This window comes from Haliotis cracherodii, unplaced genomic scaffold, assembly GCF_022045235.1.
Source record: "Haliotis cracherodii isolate W230 unplaced genomic scaffold, xgHalCrac1.p SCAF_3, whole genome shotgun sequence".
Classification (NCBI taxonomy): domain Eukaryota; kingdom Metazoa; phylum Mollusca; class Gastropoda; order Lepetellida; family Haliotidae; genus Haliotis; species Haliotis cracherodii.
The window spans coordinates 60,423,513-60,440,234 of record NW_027266286.1 but is presented as its reverse complement, the minus strand read 5'-3'; the positions used below and the strand labels follow the sequence as shown (position 1 = coordinate 60,440,234).

General features: G+C 40.4%; 1 protein-coding gene across 3 annotated transcripts in view; it reads left to right on the top strand.

The window, feature by feature from the left end:
* Positions 1-16,722, top strand: part of LOC139474479 (dual specificity protein phosphatase 16-like) — a 75,592-nt gene that overhangs the window by 18,909 nt on the left and 39,961 nt on the right. For all 3 annotated transcript variants that reach the window (XM_071257517.1, XM_071257518.1, XM_071257516.1), the window contains exon 2: positions 1,200-1,540. In XM_071257517.1, coding sequence (XP_071113618.1) covers positions 1,409-1,540 — 132 coding nt within the window. In that variant the 5' untranslated portion in view covers positions 1,200-1,408. The remainder of the gene's footprint in view (positions 1-1,199; positions 1,541-16,722) is intronic.

Below are 16,722 nucleotides of genomic sequence, written 5' to 3'. Positions count from 1 at the left end.
TGGATGCATGTTTTTGTGTGTGTGAATCATGATTGCCAAACAGTAGCTGATCATGTTTGTGTGTAGGTGTCATTATGAGTGTGAGCTGTGACTCCCGTCAATAATAGCACTTCGTTCATTCCTGATCCTCTTGTGTTCATACAGAACGCTCAACAAATGAGTAATGGCTGCCACATTCTGCTCTCTTTCTTTACACACTGTAGCCAACCTCCCCCATTTTCATGACTATGTGCTCACAACTGGAATGGGGCTGACAGAAGGGGATTCTTTTTTTGTGAATCACAGGGCAGTGTATTGGGATCAGACTCAGGTGTTTGTACCTGTACCTCGCTGGCCAGCTCCTCCCCTTGCCCAATGTTAACGTCGCCATCACATGGAGGGAGCCGTCCTCGCTTGTCACTCATATTCCATACCTCACACATTTCTATGTACTTTTCTGAATCATTTTATTTGGCAATAGTGTGAGATTAGGTTTACAAAGGTCAGGGTTAAAAGTTGGAGAGAGGAGCAGACGGCATAATGCCTTGACATGTTCCAAGGAATCTCAGTGCAAGTATTTCATACGGTATATATGCAGGATTAATATTTGCTCGACTGTTTGCACTCATATGCTGTAGAAGCGTTAAATATCACCTGCAGATAGGATAGGTTGTCATGATTTTAAATATGCTTGAGAGCCAGGTTTAGAATATGTACTGGCTCTACATTATACACCGTTAACATTTGAGTAAGTATTATTATATTTCGCGAGTTTTTTGGGTTTTTTCTTGGTTGAATATTGAATATGTTTTCTATTACACTAGAGAGTAATGTATGTACTGAATGTACTGAAATATTCTAATGATGTCCTTTCAATGAATCACAACCTGTTTAATCATCACAAAAGGGACTGATTCTGATAAGTGTGATAGAAAAAATATGACTCAGGATTTGTTTAGGCTGATATGTATTGTTACCATAGTAACCTTGCTAATTTAAGAATAAGTTTATTTGTAGAAGACATTGGGTCAGTTGGGTGAAAAAAGCATTCGCTCACTTTCACCTGGGACATTTATATCTGTATTTGTCTCCTGTCATGATGTTGCTGTAATATTCCCAAAAGCGATGTAAAAGCCGCCTCACTCACTCACTCACTCTCAAAGTGCCAATCTTACACACAAAAAAGGTTCAGTGTTGTAACATATTCATTTGTTTTTCAGATTGACCATGCCTGGAGCATGCAGTAAGACAGGCCCCACCCCCCTCCCTGTGGCTCCACCCCAGAGGTTCTACACGACACCCTGGTACGTCGCGGTCAGAAGCATGTGATGGAGGGACAACATACGGACCATGTCAGGAGACGCTTGTGTTCCTATTAAGGGTTTTAAATTCAAAGTTTCTGTGATACATTAAGGATATACTGTTAACGATGGCCCTGATCATGGACACAAGTGAGGTGCCATGTGACCCCTCCATGGTGGACGAGAACGGTAATGGTCTTCCGTGGGGACTTACCGATCATAACGGGCTTGTTGATGTGCTCAAGAAAAGATGTGAGAAGGTAAGCAAAATATTGTGATTTATGTTAATTTTTCTTATTATGGCACATACTGTAACAATACACTTTAATAATAATGTGCATATTCAGAGTTAGAACTAACATTTTTAGTCCACAAATCCTTACAATGATAACATATAGCGAAACTCTTAAAAACAGCGAATTTCTACTAGTCTTTAGACACCTTACCATGCTTACCTATTGGGCAGCTTGGCAAGAACTATAGGACACTGATAGTCATTATGACCACAACCACACCCTAAAGCGTGCTCAAAGCGCTACATTAATACCCCGGTCAATGGATCAGTGTGTTTAAGATTTTTCATTCTCAGCTCCTTTGGGAGTATACAACCCAAGGTGCTGGGATATGATTGTGATATGATACACAGTATAAACTCATGATTCTGGTCATGATCAGGAGCTCTAATTCAGTGTTTGAATGTAAAAACTGTAGACTAAATCCAGTTTGTAAATAAGAGTCAGTGTATAGCATCAGAAAAGAAAGTATTTATCTTTGAAATAAGATATAGTTAGCTCATGGCAAGTTATGGTTTAAATCAGAGATGCAAATTGGCGCTGGCCTATTTCACCGAATAACTTTGTTTAATATTAATGTTGTCCCAAGGGTTAGAAGAATTTCAGGATTATACGTCGTCGCTTGAAAATATTTCATGGTTTTAAAGTTGTATCCCTGATTAGATAGACTGGGAATCTTTCAAGTCGCCTATCTCATCTGCCTACTTAGGTAAAGTAAAAGCACTGCATAAGCATCAAAGAAATTAATATGTCTTCTGTATGAATGAACATATCTTTGACCAGTCAATCTAATCATAATTGGCTAGGTTTTGGTCAATCTTGCTCGTTACCATGGTTATACATTTAATACACTGAAAGAGCCCTATGTGAAAGTTTGAGAAAGCAACTTATGATCTTGGATATTTTACTTTGTGCCTTCCACAAGTATCATTTTTTACAGCACTTCTGTCCATTAGACTGCTGATAAATACTTAACAAGTCTTTTTTTGACTAATAAATCATAAAGTTATACAGTATTCATGTTCCTGAGCAAAATGTTGTGGTATCTGATTGAGATGATTGGCTTATTGGAAGGGCAGTGTTTGAGACAATAAGAGGTCCAGGGCCCACTTGCACAAAGCGGTCTTAGCGCTATGAAAATTGTAAGCCTATATTAAAGTATGGGAGTTTTGATCATCTTAGCGCTAAGATCGCTTTGTGCAACTGGGCCCTGCTGTCCTTGAGGTTTGCCGCTCTGGTATTTGAATCAGGGACGCCCCAAAATCTTAAATCTCAGATTAAAGTTATGATGACCCCTTGACTTTCATGCTTAATTTTGAACACTGCAAGGAGAAATTACATCAAATAAGCAGGATTCCTGCATTAAGATGAACCATCATCATATATATTTGATAATAATGTCTGTTATGAAATAATGTAATTTTGAAATAATCAGCTTACATTTATGAGCAATATTTATGTGATTGAATGTGACACTAACATCATCCTGTGACATAATTAACTCTGCATCTTTAGCAATAAGTCGCTGCAGCCAAGTCATGACTCACTGACTGAAGCCGTGTCAATGTATCATCGTGACTAACTGCCTGCAGCGAGGACAATGTACCATCATGACTCCCTGACTGCAGCCAAGACAATGTACCGTTATGAATCACTGATGCAGCCAAGACAATGTACCGTTATGAATCACTGATGCAGCCAAGACAATGTACCATAATGACACACTGACTGCAACCAGGACAATGTACCATCATAACTCACTGCCTGCAGCCCAGACAATGTACCATCATGACTCACTGCCTGCAGCCCAGACAATGTACCATTATGACTCCCTGACTGCAACCAAGACAATGTACCATCGTGACTCACTGACTGCAACCAAGACAATGTACCATCATGACTCACTGCCTGCAGCCAAGACAATGTACCATCATGACTCCCTGACTGCAACCAAGACAATGTACCATCGTGACTCACTGACTGCAACCAAGACAATGTACCATCGTGACTCACTGACTGCAACCAAGACAATGTACCATCATGACTCACTGACTGCAACCAAGACAATGTACCATCATGACTCACTGACTGCAACCAAGACAATGTACCATCGTGACTCACTGACTGTTATCAGGACACTGTACCATCATGACTCACTGACTGCAGCCAAGACAATGTACCATTATGACTCACTGCCTGCAGCCAAGACAATGTACCATTATGACTCACTGCCTGCAGCCAAGACAATGTACCATTATGACTCACTGACTGCAGCCAAGACAATGTACCATTATGACTCACTGACGGCAGCCAAGACAATGTACCATTATGACACACTGACTGCAGCCAAGACAATGTACCATTATGACTCACTGTCTGCAGCCAAGACAATGTACCATCATGACACACTGACTGCAGCCAAGACAATGTACCATCATGACACACTGACTGCAGCCAAGACAATGTACCATCATGACACACTGACTGCAGCCAAGACAATGTACCATTATGACTCACTGTCTGCAGCCAAGACAATGTACCATCATGACACACTGACTGCAGCCAAGACAATGTACCATTATGACACACTGACTGCAGCCAAGACAATGTACCATTATGACACACTGACTGCAGCCAAGACAATGTACCATCATGACACACTGACTGCAGCCAAGACAATGTACCATCAGAGTTATACTATTTTAAGTCACTGACCACAGGTAATTCATAGCACTTTTTATCTATGACAGGTAATTTTTCCTGATTTCCGGATCATAGGTAAATGAGAGTAATATTAACATGATTAAACCAGCGTTATATTCAAATTCTCTTTGTGAGTCTGCATGTCAGATCAACAACAGCCAAAGAAGCATGGAGACGCTCAAATTTGCCTTGGCACTCAACAGGTCCCTTATTGGTCAATTCCATCATGTATGCTGCAGTTTAGTCAATTAGCGCTATTCTAACAGCGTAGCAGAGTCATCTGTACTTGGGCACTTGCTGTGAGCAAAGGCAGTCGTAGAAAGCAATGCAGCAGCCAAGATTGGTCAAAACAACTTTTGAAAACAACTTTTGAAAAATAATTATATCGCATTGTTAAGTTCCATGAAGAAACAAAACAGAAAACATGGAATTTCAATTAAGTTAAACAATAACAAAAGGTGTGAGGAAAAACATCTGAAGTGAAATATTGAATCATTAGTAATTATTTTACCTCATAATGTATAACAAAATAAGTATTCCATCCCCTTGTTATTGTGCAAAAATGATTTCATTTGATTGAAACTTGTGCAAAAACTAAAAGTACGGATTTATATCAGTAAGAAATTGAATTAGTTGTACAAGAAATGTTCTTTACTGTCAAGTTGATAGCAACACATACTTAAGACATAAATCAATAGATAACAGTGATCATATTCATGGTGTGGCAGGCTTGTGGGAGCACATGATTCATGCAGTAACTTTCACATTTCTCCCCACCAAAACAACTGCAAATGAGTTACCGGCAGTTACGCGAATTCACAATGACTATGAAGATTGTTTGGCTGACGGGACAAAAAGTATCCGTCATGTCTAAAATTGGTTTATCTCTTCATTCTAGGGAAACACTGACTGTACCAGCAGTGTAGGGATGAATAACACGCTAAGATTAGTGATAGTAGACAACCACAGGAATGTTAGTAGCCCAGGCTGGTGCTGTGTGATGTCTGGACTCTGGACTATAGTGTTAGTCACCGGGTAGTACACAGTTGGTGCTGCGACCATCTGGTAGACTTACATGGTTGGCAGCACCTGGGAATTCACTCTGGGTCAAGTTACCCCGTAACCCACATCGATAGAAACTTAACAGTTTTGGCCCACTAGTCCTTATAATGATAACATAAGGCAAAACCCCTAAAAAGGGCAAATTTCTGCTAGTCCTTAGGATCCCTTAAATATTGGGCAGTTTGGCTAGGACTTTAAGACTAGTGCCAATTTCTAATGCTGCCCCAGGGAGGGTCAGTCTATGGCTGTATTCACTGGGTTTAAGGTTCCCCATACCCCAGGGAGGGTCAGCCTATAGGCTGTACTCACTGGGTTTAAGGTACCCCATACCCCAGGGTGGGTCAGTCTATGGCTGTATTCACTGGGTTTAAGGTGCCCCGTACCCCAGGGAGGGTCAGTCTATGGCTGTATTCACTGGGTTTAAGGTACCTCATACACCAGGGAGGGTCAGTCTATGGCTGTATTCACTGGGTTTAAGGTACCCTGTACCCCAGGGAGGGTCAGCCTATAGGCTGTACTCAGTGGGTTTAAGGTACCCCATATTCCAGGGAGGGTCAGTCAAGCTGTATTCACTGGGTTTAAGGTATCCCATACCCCAGGGAGGGTCAGTCTAGGCTGTATACATTGGGTTAAAGGTACCTCATACCCCAGGGAGGGTCAGCCTATAGGCTGTACTCACTGGGTTTAAGGTACCCCATACCCCAGGGAGGGTCAGCCTATAGGCTGTACTCACTGGGTTTAAGGTACCCCATACCCCAGGGAGGGTCAGTCTATAGGCTGTATACATTGGGTTGTGGGTATCCCATACCACAGAGAGGGTCATTGTTTAGGCGTGTCATCATGACTTATAAACAACTTATTTGCAATGAAAAGTAAACTTGAGATTCCAGCCCAAACAATGTATTTCCGTTTATGTTTGTTCACTAACTGCTAACCCAGATGACTCAGGTGAAGACGGTGTGATGAACATCAAGAATTTGCACGTATGTTGAGAAGTCAATCGGTTTACCTGTCTGGTAGACCAATCAACCACATGTTCTAAGCTGTACTTGTGTGAGTTGCTCTATGATGCCATGGGATCCTACACTGCATTACACACGTGTCAACAATGTCCTAATGTTGTACTATTTACCTGTAAACAGGTTCTAACAGATAAAAAGAAATCCCACCACAGATGACTTCTAACTCTTGATTGCAAAAATTGTGAATGTGAAAACAAATGTGAAAATTCAGGGATAGAGGCATATCACAATAACTGTTTGCTGGAGACATTTGTTCAGTGTTACAGATATTCTGGGCCAGTATTTAGACATTGTATTGAACCAGTGAAGATATGGGTCAAAATAGTCTTCATCAACCCATGCTTGCCGTAAAAGGAGACTGCTTGTTGTAAGAGGCAACCAACGGGATCTGGTTGTCAGGTTCGCTGACTTGGTTGATGCATGTCATCCTATCCCAAGTGTATGGATCGATGTTCATGATATTTATCACTGGATTGTCTGGTCCAGATTCCATTATTTACAGACTGCTGTCAAAAAGCTTGAATATTGCTGAGTGCGACGTTTAACAACAAACAAACAAACAAACTGATACACACTATGAAAGCCAAAGGATCCTTTCCATAAACATAATGTTAAGAATTACATAACAATTGTCTGTATGTTGATATACCAAAGCAAAAACTCTCAACAAGAAGAATCCAAGGTTTCTTTCCCTTGGTATAGCCTAGTATACTCATGATTAAACATTTTTTAAGCTGTTTAGTAGGTTTTTGTCCTAACTGCATGACTCCATGATGTCCATAGCAATGCCTTTCCTGTCACTTTCTCAATGTAACCATACTGATTTAGTGAATACATACTGGCTGTTATGAATCATTATTTGTTTACTGTTAAGGCCTTAGTCACTGAGTGTATTGTAGTTGCGACAAAGGCAAAATGTACACATAGTATTCCATAGTAACGAGGCGTGTGAAGTCCCTTACAGCCAACAATACCCTGTTTTCCAAGCCACCTGATATTGACAGGTCGGTCAGCCTGGTGGACTGGCTGAGCACAGAGGCCACCGGACTTGGATGAGTCACCCTGGTCAGCCTGAGTCCATAGTTACTACAGTACTACCCCCTGATTGGTGCGTCCATTGTCATAGTGCTGTATGCGTCATGTATTCAGTATTCACCAACAGTAATGCCATTAGGCCAGTACGCAGCATGTATTGGACATGAATCATGTGGTCAGTTTACAGTCAAGAAACAAGTACTGTTTGATGTCTATTTATGTATGAATCATCGGGTCGTTAATGGTGCTTTGAGTGATATTGGAACCACATAAAACATTTCATTGATTCAAATAAGAGTGGTGTTATGTTTCCACGGAAAAGTGATTGTGGTAGCAAGCACAAAAATGATACCTCATGTCGTTTTTGCTAGCTAGAACATTGCAATTTTTTCCATCTGTCCCCTGTATTTGCGTTTATTGCTAATTGATCCTAACTATACTTCGAAGTAACGTTTACTGTTAATCAGAGTAAGTGAGTGAGTGAGTATGGTTTTACGTCACTTTTTAGCAATATTCCAGCAATATCACAGCGGGGAACACCAGAAATGGGCTTCACACATTGTACCCATGTCGGGAATTGAACCCGGGTCTTCAGCGTGATGAGCGAAGGCTTTAACCACTAGGCTACCGCCCCAGTTAATAACATGCTACCCAAGTAGGTAACGCTGAGTACTTGTACTATTTTTTGTGAATAAATCTGTTAAGTAAGGCATTTGCTTTATTACCTGAAACTTCCATTTGAACTTCCGGGAATGAACATGCTGTCATGAAAATAACTGGTTTGCAATATTTGGCTCCTTTACAAATAAATTAGGTTTCAAAGCCTCCGTGTATTGGATGGATGTGAAAACATGGTGGACTTGAGAGTAAGGACATCTGTAGGATTTAGTTTTTCTTGAACTTAGTTTAAGATGTCATGTTGACAAATGGTCATCCCGATGAAGATGCCTCATAGAGAATATGGTAATGGACTGATTTTAAGAATAAACAAAATACATTACTGTATATATACCTGGTTTAGTCATGATAACAGTATTCTTTACTTACTTTGCATGCAATACTCAGCTTTGACAGCTTTGAAGGAGCAGCACTATCAAAAAGGAATATCAACATGTCAGAATATTACAGATTCAGTGTTCGAACTTGAGGAGGGTCCGGGAGGCCAAGAGATTGCTTATGTAGTACCTCTCAATCTTTAACTTTGGACCTTACGGTTATGACAAGTAAGGATGTCATCCTATATTGCCATATCGATATGCTGGGAATGTTTGATGTCGATACTGTACATACAAATTTATGAATATTGATACTCAACTAATAATTCACTCCCACAGAACCATATGTAAAGAATACCATGTTTAAACTAGACAGTGAGAAACAGAAAATTCAATTTGAAATATTTAATGGATCAGCCTAGTTCATATTTATCTTAATGCCAAATGCAGGTGGAAGTACCGTATTCGATGTAATAAGCGCCCCACTCTAATAAGCACCCACGGCGATATTTGCTAATATATTGGCTCGTGAACAATCCCAATTTGCACCCCTCCAATTAATCAATGTACAAAAGACTTATTTATTCGCATATAATACGCACTCATGTGTTATATGCACCCTTAATTATGGGCAATTAAATTCTGGAAAAATATATCAGTCGTATATAAAAGTTTCAGGCTGTTAGCATAAACCAAGAAATTTTTTAATTGGGCACTTATTACGTCGAATACGGTATATATATATATCGATGCTAAAATTTCCAATCAATGACACCCTTTTTGGGGGGACAAGGATTCCTTGGTTTCTTTTGGCACAGCTAACATAAGACACCGTGGATGGTTAAATACAATATATGTACAGGAAAAAGTAAATATCTGTTGTCAAAGTTTATCATTGGAAACAAATATTGGTATGAGGATCATTGTTTACCTGTGTTTAGTACTATGGATTCATTCATTCATGGGGATTCATTTGTGATTCATTGTGTTTGTTACAATTTATTGGTGGTAGAAACTCTCTGCTCGTCCTGAAGTATAATGAACCATCTTCCAAAGAATCGTAATTATGGAGTCAGTTCCTAGAGGCTGTGGGACTTGTACCAATCAAGCCTATTATGGTAGACAGTTCTTTCAGTTGTAGCATACAGTTGGAGGAGGATCAAGTCATCCACCATCACACAGACTCATCCTATGTTCCTATATAGCAGCATAGCCCCCAGCTGACTGTTAGGCTGCTCTGTCCTCCTTCCTCCCAGCCCCATCACAAGCTGCTTCTGCAATCTCTCACATACAATTAGCTGGTCCTGCTACTAATTCCTGTAGACAGAGCCTAGTCTTGCGTTATCAGTGGCTGTGATCACAGGCGGTGGCAGCTCTTGCACAACTGTTGGAGTAGATATTGGACCATCTGTGCCACAGCATTGGAGGAGTTATTACACCTTCCTCTGTGTGGATAGGCATTTATTCTCCTTAAAATGGGGATGTCTCATTCCTTTTTTTTATATTTCAAAAGTAGCTTCTATTTAATGTCTGAAAATGGCAGAGGTTGTCCGTGAAGGAAAATGTTTTTTTATTCTCATCTTGGATGTCCATTATAAGCACTTGAAGAAAACGTTTATGTATTTTGTTTGTAACACTTTTTACATTTCATCTATCTGATATATACTACTCCACTTTTGATAGGGATTTTTTCTCTTTCCATGATGCATAAAAATGATTCTCCTGTGTCAAGTGGGTATAAATATATCTGATTATGCCAATCGTGATGTGAGTGGTATATATTTGTTCATAGAACTCATGAGATTTGTGATAAGTTAAGTATGATCATCGGTGAAATTGGTATTTTGGGCAATGCAAAGTGAGATTTGGATGAGATCTGAGAGTGATACTGATATTATAGCTAGCATATGTAGTAGCCATTGTAACTGCCACCTCAGGCAACTGGTGAACACTCAGGTGCTGTATGAGTCAGCACGGTACAAAACATATTCAAGATCAATCTCTCATTACTCGCACTGAATGTGCCTACCTTAAGCAGGGAAACCAATATGGCAGCACAGTGTTGAACTCTCTATTAAACCTGTAACTGGGGAGGCAGAGAACCTGTCAGGTTTGATCACAAGTGGACAATTCTTTTTGATATTTTGAGGTAGCAATATTTTGACAAAAGGAAGACTGTGTCCTGGAGTCAGTCTAATATACCAGTGGGTAATTGTAATGCACGGGTGTATTATGTAATATGTTTCAATAGACATGGTTGTACAAAAATAATAATGCATATAAGTTAGTAATTCCTGCAAATCGTTTAACTCTATTACGTCTCAGCCATAAATCCTGTATTTTGGCTGCAGACACACTATAACTAAATCTTCAGATGTTTAACAGAAGTCCTTTTCAGTGTCAACTAGTTGTTCCCCTAATAGCACATGTAGCTCTTCAGCTCTTCTGTGCAAAAAGGCGGGAAAAACGTCAGTTCTTTCCTGTGTGTGCTATACATATATACACAAGTATGTTATTCATTTCGTTTGTTTGTTGTTCAGTGTCGCACTCAGCGATATTCCAGCTCTATGATGGCAGTCTGTGTAAATAACTCTGGACCAGACAGTCCAGTGACTGACATCATGATCATTGAGCTAAGCATTTGGGATACGACATGCATCAACTAAGTTACCAAGCGCGACCATCCAATCCCATTAGTTGCCTCATTCGACCATCATGGGTTGCTGAAGACCAATTCTAACCCGGATCTTGATGGTGGTTGATCCAAATATGCCTATGATTTACCACTGATAATATTTTATATTCTCTTGTTTTCTGCCAATGTGGTCTGTGATCTTGACTAACCTGATTATCTATACTGTTTGTATTATTAAAACTGATTGCAACAATGTACAACTTGAAATTTGTAGCATACAAAAGTTATAAAAGTAATAAAGTAAAACATTAATTAATAATTATATTTATGAGCAAAAGTTTTGTTGACTGTTGATACAATGTCTGAGTTGGTAGTGCACCTGAAGAGCCTCTGCACTGTCAACCACTGCACAAACATATCACTTAACCTGGTAAAGCACACCAGTTATGACTCATCTTGTGTGTTGTGTTCTGGATGGCAGAAAAACTAGTGTACTCGCTGCGGCCTGTTAGCATCATTCGGACAACTCACTGGCAGGTTCCAGGGCTCAACAGCGCTGCAAACAGGACTCCTCGCACCTCTCAAACATTTGTTGCTACTACACGACCAATTTAAATCATTACAAAGAAGCATTTGTTTTTGGGAGGAGGTGCTCTGAGTTCACATTGCTCGAGTTCAAGTGGAATCATCAGGGTTAATTTTCTATTTTGAGATGTCATAACTTACATTAGATATTGTATTTCAAGTTTTGTTTGATGTCTTAAAGTCTTTTGTTCCTGTTGGTCGGACACACACATATAAAACAGTCTATGTACAATTGGTTGACTCGTGAAGATCCAGGTTAGAATAGGTGTGCTTGTGTAGTCAGATCGTTGTTCTTGTAGTCAGATCGGTGTGCTTGTAGTCAGATCATTGTTCTTGTAGTCAGATCATTGTGCTTGTACAGTCAGATCGTTGTTCTTATAGTTAGATCGTTGTTCTTATAGTCAGATCGTTGTTCTTGTAGTCAGATCGGTGTGCTTGTGCAGTCAGATTGTTGCAGTTGTAGTCAGATCGTTGTTCTTGTAGTCAGATCGGTGTGCTTGTGCAGTCAGATCATTGTGCTTGTGTAGTCAGATCAGTGTGCTTGTGCAGTCAGATCAGTGTGCTTGTGTAGTCAGATCCGTGTGCTTGTGCAGTCAGATCAGTGTGCTTGTGTAGTCAGATCAGTGTGCTTGTGCAGTCAGATCAGTGTGCTTGTGTAGTCAGATCAATGTGCTTGTGCAGTCAGATCAGTGTGCTTGTGTAGTCAGATCAGTGTGCTTGTGCAGTCAGATCAGTGTGCTTGTGCAGTCAGATCAGTGTGCTTGTGCAGTCAGATCAGTGTGCTTGTGTAGTCAGATCAGTGTGCTTGTGTACAGCTCAGTGGTATTATTAACTTGTGCGACATGTGTGGTATTGAGGGTAACAGCCAGTCATGTGACCACGAGTGGTGACCTTGTATCAGTCTACCTTGACAGGGTAAAGATTAAACATTGAGTCTCGATGTGTGCTGATGACTCACTCCAAGTCTAACACACATGATAATCATGCCCGTTTGCTATTCACTCGACCAAGGAGGCTTCAGGGACTGCAGGGGAGAAGTCATTATCTAATCCAGTAGTCACGATGTACGTTGTTGACATGATCATAAAAAAGAAGAATATGAACTTCTAATAAACATCAGTAAATTGTCATGATTCAGATTCGTATGTTCGTGGTCTATGAACACTAGAAGTACAGTGGGACTTTGTTACTGACAATAATACAGCAACATTCGCAGATGGGTCTGTATGTCCATGGTCTATGAACGCTACAAATACAGTAGGACTTTCTTCACTACAGATTAGGGGTAAAACGGTGCAGCAGTGCATCGCAAGTTTTCATACCACGATACGATACACGATACATGTTTTCTGTATTAATGAAGACGATAATACACCTGCTAAAATAAATTATTTTGTTATCAATACAGTTGTATGTTTTCTTATTTACTCACCAACTTCTAACAGTTTGATGCATGAGGATTTATAAACCTGCTCTGAAATATTTAGTTTAATGTGGATTCCGGGGTAGAATAGGTCTTCAGCAACCCATACTTGCCGTTAAAGGTGACTATGCTTGTCGTAAAAGGCGACTAAAGGGATCGGGGGGTCAGACTCGGTTGATACATGTCATTGATCCCAGTTGTGTGGATTGATGCTCATGATGTCAATCACTGGATTGTCTGGTCCAGACTCGATTATTTTACAGACCCCCGTCATATAGCTGGAATATTGCTGAGTGCGGCGTTAAACAACAAACAAAAAAACAAAAATAGTTCCATGCGATTTGATGTGAATATGCTTATCATTATATGTATCGTATCTTTACTTATATATAGTTTCACTCCTACTACAGATAGTACAGCAATATACATAGACCGGTCTCCATGTCTGGAATATTGCTGAATGTGACGTCTAACAAAAAACAAACAAATGTGCTGCATCATATGTAGATATGGTAGATGGGTCTGTATACCCACAGCTCCAAGCCCCGTTATATCAAAGGACAGTTTAAAGATGGTACTTCAAACCTTGCCTGGCACTTTGCATTAAGAATATATAATCAGTATGCTATGTCTGATTGGTATATTAAACTGAGCACCTGTGAAGATTTGGAGTAGAATAGGTCTTCAGCAAACCATGCTTGCTGTAAAAGGCGACTATGCTTGTCGTAAGAGGTGACTAACGGGATAGGGTGGTCACGCTCATTGACTTGGTTGATGCATGTCATCATATCCCAATTGTTTCATCAATGCTTATGATGTCAATCACTGGATTGTCTATCCAGACTCGATTATTTACAGACCGCCGTCATATAGCTTGAATATTGCTGAGTGTGGAGTTAAACAACAACAAACAAATTAAACTGAGTGGTATGTTAATCTGTGGCATAGTGTCCCCATTTCACCTCACCTGTCTGTCCAGAGAGGAATGAACTTAGAGGCAGTGTCAGTAAGTGTTAGTTCCCAGTGACATGGGGGTGTTCTATGAGTTTGAGAGACTGTATGGTTCTTGTTCAGGTTATTAGGGACTTGTCAGAGAGGGGATTGATTTGCAGCATCAGAAGGATGGCCTCAAACTGTGTTGCTTGTAAGATAGATTGGGGTCTTATTCTTGAAAAAATATATCATAGTATTGGGTAATATTAGCTTATTGGTAATCTGAAAATTTGTATAAACAAGGATTCATGCAGTGAGTCTTCTCATTCACTTTATTACTTCATACTTTTTTATATGATTTAAAAGAGATCTTGCTTTGTGGTTATTTAGGATCTAAGACAGTTAATATAAAGTAAAATTCAGGAAGGACTAATGACATCTTGAGGACTACCACTTTTACCATTAGATAGATGGCAAGAATGCCATTATTTAGGATCTAGTACACTTAACATCAGGAATATTATTTTGTATGGAAGACATGCCATTTATTGTTCAAAGGGTTTACGCAGTTTCAGTGTTTGAAATTGTCATAAGTCCACTCGTCTGAGACAAGTAAAAATTAGGAAAGACTAGTGACATCTTGAGGACTACCACTTTTACCATTAGATAGATGGCAAGCATGCCAGAAACCTATGATTGTGGATTGGAATCCTGGTTCGCCCCAATTATGTTCCAAGGTTTGTCAGCACCATACCCGTGTTCATGGGTTTCACCAAAGTGGTAAACATCTGAGACCTGCATCACTTCAGGCTGACACACCGTGATATAACTGGAAAAATTGTTAAAAGATTATTAAACAGTGTTAAACCCATCTCATTCCGATTTCACTGACTCAGCCTTGGTGACAAGAAACACCTTTCATCCGGCAGAAAACAAGGAAGTATGTTCAGTTCAGGGAAAAAACTTAGTTACCGTATTCGACGTAATAAGCGCCCCGCTCTAATAAGCGCCCACGGCGATATTTGCTAATATATTGGCTAGTGAACAATCCCAATTAGCACCCCTTCCGATTGATCAATGTACACAAGACCTATTTATTCGTGTATAATACGCACTCGTGTGTAATATGCACCCTCAATTCTGGGCAATTAAATTCTGGAAAAATATATCTGTCGTATATAAACATTTCAGGCTGTCAGCATAAACCACGAAATTTATCTTTTAACTCTGTTTTTTTCACCAAAATAATATTCTAATAAGAGCCCCCTATTTCTAATTTTGTGAGCGCCCTGGGCGCTTATTACGTCGAATACGGTATACGGACCACCCCAGCCTGGGAGAAGTCAGATATGATACAGTCAATCACAGAGGAGTGAGTCTGGACGTTATTGTTCGAGGGAATAGCACATGTTTGAGATAACAAACCATGCGTCCCTTGGAGTGTATCGTAACCTGAGTTGGCTGTTAAACATGTTGAACCAAAATCAAGAATTCATAAAGAACAATCGTATTAAGAATCTATGCAATTTGGGATTTGTGTCTCATAGTCATGATAGTGAAGTGATAGTTTATTTATTGACATTTCAAAATTTATTTATTTTAATATTTACGGAAAGGTTATTTTCGTGATAGCGGCTTATTTTCAGTCTTGACGTCAAAGTTTTTATTCCCTGTGAAAATCGGGATTCGTGAGAAACAATCATATATCAAATGAGTAAGCTTCTTTTTATAGTAACACTAGAAGTACATGCACTTGAAATATCCTTTCTCACATCTCTATGTTTTAATTGCCTGTGAACTTGTTGAATAATATGAAACATCACATTTCAAAAGAAGTAAACTGCTTTTTATAGTAACACTAGAAGTACATGCACCTGATCTCCTTACATCATGTACATATAGTGTCTGTTTGTTTGGTCTTTGTGATGCTTTGCAATGTCATTCACCTTGTTTCACCTTGGCCGTTGAAGGTGCAGTGCTGTAGACTGGGGCACAGATGGGAGGGGCAGTTTGGGGTACTGAGGGGAGGGGCAGATAGGGGCACAGTTGGGAGGGACAGTTTGGGGCACCAAGAGGACATGGTTCATTGGGGCATTGAGGGGAGGGGCAGATCGGGGCACAGATGAGAGGGACAGTTTGGGGCACTGAGGGAAAATGGTAGATTGGGTTACTGAGGGGAAGAGGTAGATTGGGGCACAAATGGGAAGGGTAGATTGGGGCACTGAGTGGAAGAGGTAGATTAGGTTGGTTGGTTGGTTTGTTGTGTTTGGTTTGTTGTTTAACGCCGCACTCAGCAATATTCCAGCTATATGACAGCTGTCTGTAAATAATCGAGTCTGGACCAGACAATCCAGTGATTAATATCATGAGCATCGATCCACGCAATTGGGATCGATGACATGCATCACCCCATCCCGTTAGTCGCCTTTTACGACAAGCATAGTCACCTTTTACGGCAAGTATGGGTTGCTGAAGACCTATTCTATCCCGGAATCTTCACGGGTCAGGTAGATTAGGGCATCCCTGCCCCAATCTACCCTTCCGATCAGGTAGATTAGGGCACAGATGGGAAGGGTAGATTGGGGCAGGGATGGGAGGGGCAGATTGGGGCACAGATGGGAGGCCAGATTGGGGCACCAAGGGAAAGTGGTAGAGGCACTGAGGGGAGGGGCAGATTGGGGCACAGATGGGAGGGTCAGATTGGGGCACAGATGGGAAGGGTAGATTGGGGCACAGATGGGAGGTGCAGATTGGGG